This window comes from Achroia grisella, unplaced genomic scaffold (assembly GCF_030625045.1).
Source record: "Achroia grisella isolate CSIRO2021 unplaced genomic scaffold, CSIRO_AGI_Agris_v1 utg1920, whole genome shotgun sequence".
Classification (NCBI taxonomy): Eukaryota; Metazoa; Arthropoda; class Insecta; order Lepidoptera; family Pyralidae; genus Achroia; species Achroia grisella.
The window spans coordinates 2,399,841-2,404,772 of record NW_026712695.1 but is presented as its reverse complement, the minus strand read 5'-3'; the positions used below and the strand labels follow the sequence as shown (position 1 = coordinate 2,404,772).

The following is a 4,932-nucleotide window of genomic DNA, read 5'->3' as shown; positions in this document are numbered from 1 at the left end:
CTGAAAAGTAATAACAAATAAAAAAAATATATATATATTGTTTCGTATAATATTTTTTCTTCGATAATATCTATTTTTATTCCACATATCTACGGCCAAATATTAGTTATTACCTAATTGTATTTGTACCATGTAGATAATGTTTGTACAAATGGTTCTGTATGGTGACTCATTAAAACAACTGCTAATAATCTACTTTCATGTTCTTCAGAGCGTGTGCTTTATTAACAATAAAACTTTCATGTACACCAGTTCATTGGTAGTTTGTCGATATGGCGATTTTACGTGTAGCTGTTGTGTTAATTGTATTTCTATATAATTGGACCAATGCTGAAAGTAAGTCACACAATATACGGATATTGCTGCTTTTATTACATAATAACAAAATTTCTGTAGTGAGAGTAGTTTGATATTGGCACAGATAAGAGAATATTCCATAATATTAGATACTTAGTTTTATATATATTTTTTATTATTTACTTATTTCTATAAATAAGAGTTATTAAATACAATTTCCTTTTTTATTCCAACAAATTCTCTATTTTCTCATCAAACATATGATTTTTCCTAGTCCATTTTGTAATAATTATAGCAATAATTAGGTACTTATAGAAATTATCGTAATTTATTTTTATTCCTATTAGACGTATTTTAATATATATATTACGCATTTATAAGGAGTGTTGCTACGTTGTGATCAAATCCGACAATTCGTGGATGGCCACAATTTACGACGACAACGTATTGCCATGGGGACTGTACCGGGTCAGCCGCCAGCGTCTAACATGGGATATATGGAAAGTACATTATAAATCGAGGTAAACTCTATACAAAGTCACCTGCATGGGTGACCTCAGTCTAAATTATTTCTGCCCCTAAGCCAATTGCTTTGTGAAACGCGTTTCGGGTGATAGGTGATATACGGCAGTGAAATCACGAAGTATATAGGATTGATACCTTAGTCCTTTAGAATTAACAAGATTTAGTACCGTAAGCGTTATAATATCTGTGATGCTGTTCATGTGTACAATCAGTTTACCACTCACCATCAGGTTGACCATCAGCATTTTTACCATTTACCTAAACTTTCACAACATTTTCCTTAATAACGTAATTTATTTAGGTAATAATTAAATTTTATTTACTACAAAATTCTACCAAAGACCAAATATTCAGAACTCTAAAATGACAAATTGACGTCAGACAAAGAGACAGAATTTAGTTTTACAGCGACGTTTCTTACTGTACTACGTTCGTTACCGCGTTACATTGTAATGATAGACAATTTAAACATTTCAGGTTTGGGATGAAGAACTCGCACAAAAAGCAGCTGGATGGGCTGATAATGGAAAATTCTCGCACAATCCAAATAGAACCATAGGTAATTTTACTATACACGATTTGCATATCTATTAAGGTCAGGTAAAATATTTAATAAAATACATGTAGTTTCAAAATGATAAAAAATATTCACTTTTAATGAAAGTTACGTCTTACAAATAGTACGGAACCCTCGGATTTCATAGTATTTGCAAGTTAATTTAAATAAATCCTCTTAAAAGTAACAAGAAACATGGTTTTCATTCTTCTTATTATTTTTTCTGTTTCTATTATATTTTTCTTCTTACTGTTTATTAAAAATTAATATTATGTCTTTAATAAATGTATATTGTAATATTTTTGTTACTAAACAGTCATAATGTTCAATAAAAAAGAAAGCGGCGGTGACAGACATGCGTCAATGACATAGAGTTCTACCCTATAAGCACAATATGTTAACAAGGTTCAAACCTTTTAATTTTTTAAGAACATACTGACAACTAAACTTGAATATTATTAGTAGACTTGCATTGTCAATCCTTTTTAAATTACTTAAATATTATACGTACCGTATTTCTAAGTAACACATTACTTTTCTAGATTTATTCCGTAGGTATATTAACAAGCCTAGCCTTCAATACGGTATAATGTATTGAATTGAGCCACCTATCGATTTAAAGCAAAATACATCTTATATTTACTTAAACTCAGTGGTTTTCATGTTTGTATATAAAAATATAATAAAGATTTACATACCTATTACATTTCAATAATCTCTATTCAGATACTTCGTTTAAATATCCAAAAATAAACGCTTTGAAACGTCTGGGATCGTTTTTCTAAAAGAAATATTTGTACCTAACTGAATTTGTTTATTCGAATAAATGAGATTTTATTTGATATCATTCTTTCGAACCTTGCATACATTTGTATCTACTTAGTTATCAATATTCTTGCATAATATCCTGACTATATATCTTATTGGATTGAAATTCAGGTAAAATAAATATAACATAAATACTCATCTATTTTAAAAATTTGATGTGCAAACTTATACTTCTCAATTTATGTAGATAGTAGTCCAGAACGTTCTAATTCAAATGAACTCTGAGTGAGACTTCATGATACTGTTACTGTATGGAACGTGTTTCCATAACACTCTACCTGCAGTTACTATGAATTTTGTAACATCTCATATGAATATAAAACTGCTAAAATATATATATACCTTTTTTAATAGTTTTAAGTGAATCTTATGTGAATACTGCTTTTCTTTTTTTTCTAAATTGTAATAATAATAGATGACCTCGGTGGTTTAGCACTCTGTCTTACTACCGAAGGTCGCGAGTTCATTTCCTCACACAGAACAAACATTCGTGTTTATGAGTATAACTGTTTGTACTGGATAGACAGATAGAAATTGATTTTATTTGCATTGTGCAAACATAATATAATTATTTATATGAATTGTCTATTACCCATGACACAAGCATTGTTTAGCTAACTTAGCTGTGGCGCTATTTTAACTGTCGTGTGATACGCATATCTCTGAAAAAACTTGACAATGAAAAGTGCTCTTTTCTTATCATGATATTTATTACAGCTATTACGCTATTTATTTCCTAAACACATTATTTTTAAGGTTCTAATAGGTGGAGTTTGGTTGGTGAAAACATTTATATGTCAAAATTATACTCTAGTATAAACAGCACAGTTACACCAAATATTGAACAAGCCCTGGAAGCGTGGTTTAACGAGTATAAAAATTACGTATTTACCCCATATTCTACAACTACTGTAAAACCCGTTGGACATTATACCCAGGTAAGATAATTTTATGTTTTCGGTTCGGATTCGGATTTCAGTACATTTATATATAAGTGTGATCGTAGCACTAACATTTATAGTTATGTATCTGAATTTAAAGAATACACACTCATACTACAAAATTACATAATTGTTTTAATAATAATAAGATTATGATTATTATTGGTTTATTGACATCAACTAAACAATTTAAATATTTACTATATTAGTTATTTAATACTAGCTTTACATAAGTATGTAGGTAAATATGTAGTTTACTCATTTGTTACCAAGATACTAATAATATTGCTGAATGGGGTGGACTTTAATGATCTGACAATAACTGTTATAAGTTAGTACAACTTATAGAATAGAAATGATTTATTATTTAAGACTAAAAATTAATTACAATTAACAATTCAGAGTCTGTTTAAAAAAAAATTGTCCTACTATACTACACTTATCTGATTCTTGATACCCTATAATACACCTTTAAATACTTATATACAGGTAGTAATCAGCTGTATAATTAATCAGACAATGTTTCATAATATTGATACACAATAACACAAAACTTTTAGTGTACCTTGCATAATAATTTTCAGCCTAACTTTAGATATAAGTGTCAATAAAGTTTCTCTAACTTATAATATTATTATTTAGAGTAGGAAGCTGGCACATCTGTGTTTTGTTTTCTTACAAACTCTCCAAGTTCAGTCCGTATCTATAGATATAGATCGTATACAAGTATATATCTGATATATACTGCTGTATAGTTTCCTCTATACAGCAGTATATATCAGAAGTTCATGAATTACAGATGGCGTGGGCGGACTCTACTCATTTAGGTTGCGGTATCTCGCAAAGGAAAGAAAATGCCTGGACAGTAACATTATTTGTTTGTGACTATGGACCTACGTAAGTAGATTCTATACAGATACAATGTACAGTACATTATTTTATAGAATAGTTACTAGCGACTTCATGTGCTTTTTTTAGATAAAAGATAACCAGTGTCCTCGTGATACGATATATTTTCACATATATTTTGCATTTATAACATTAGTATAGATATCAATATCAATATATTAATAATCCATAATAACCAATATTTTCCACAGTTTTAATATATTTAAATATATTCAAAGACTTAAAAGATCATGAATCCATGGATATACTTAAATATACCATAGGTACATATTAGAAAAGGTCATTACAAATAAAACATATGTACCTAATTATACAAAAAATAATTGAGTGACAATTATTAATCTGTGCAAGTGTTTTGTATGTTACATTTGATTTCGAAATTATGTTTAAGATTAATTAGAACTAACTGTTAGCCGGTACTTCGTCTACTTTTTTGACAAAAAAGATACGCCTACGTCTGGCCTCTGTTCAGCCAAATGGATATAAGAATTGTGAATATACTTATTAAGTTATTTTTGTTCCAGTGGAAACTTTATAGGAAAAGTACCATATATAAGTGCCAACGTACGGGGATATCTTCGCTGCCAGAAAGGAGAATGCAGTAAACCGTACGGTTCCTGTTGAAATTTTATTGTAGAATTGTACTAGTAAAATATCTATGTGAACAAAATGAAATACATTCTAATATTTTGCTACGGAACGTCGTCCAATTTGTATCTATCTGATTGACTTCTTATACATACTTCTTACGTTCTTATTTATATCTGTAATTATTCCTATCTACCTGATGCGCTACATATACTTACAATATGTACTTAATATTGCTATCTACTATATTTTTAATGAATAATAATGGAATGGTACACCATTTTGCGA

General features: G+C 29.1%; 1 protein-coding gene across 1 annotated transcript; it reads left to right on the top strand.

The window, feature by feature from the left end:
• Nucleotides 1-246: 246 nt before the first annotated feature.
• LOC131841801 (venom allergen 5-like) lies at nt 247-4,680 on the top strand. Its single transcript, XM_059190131.1, is given in 6 exon segments — nt 247-336; nt 679-818; nt 1,300-1,381; nt 2,963-3,144; nt 3,947-4,044; nt 4,581-4,680. Coding segments are annotated over 6 exon segments (666 nt in total). The 5' UTR covers nt 247-272.
• The last annotated feature ends 252 nt before the right edge of the window (nt 4,681-4,932 follow it).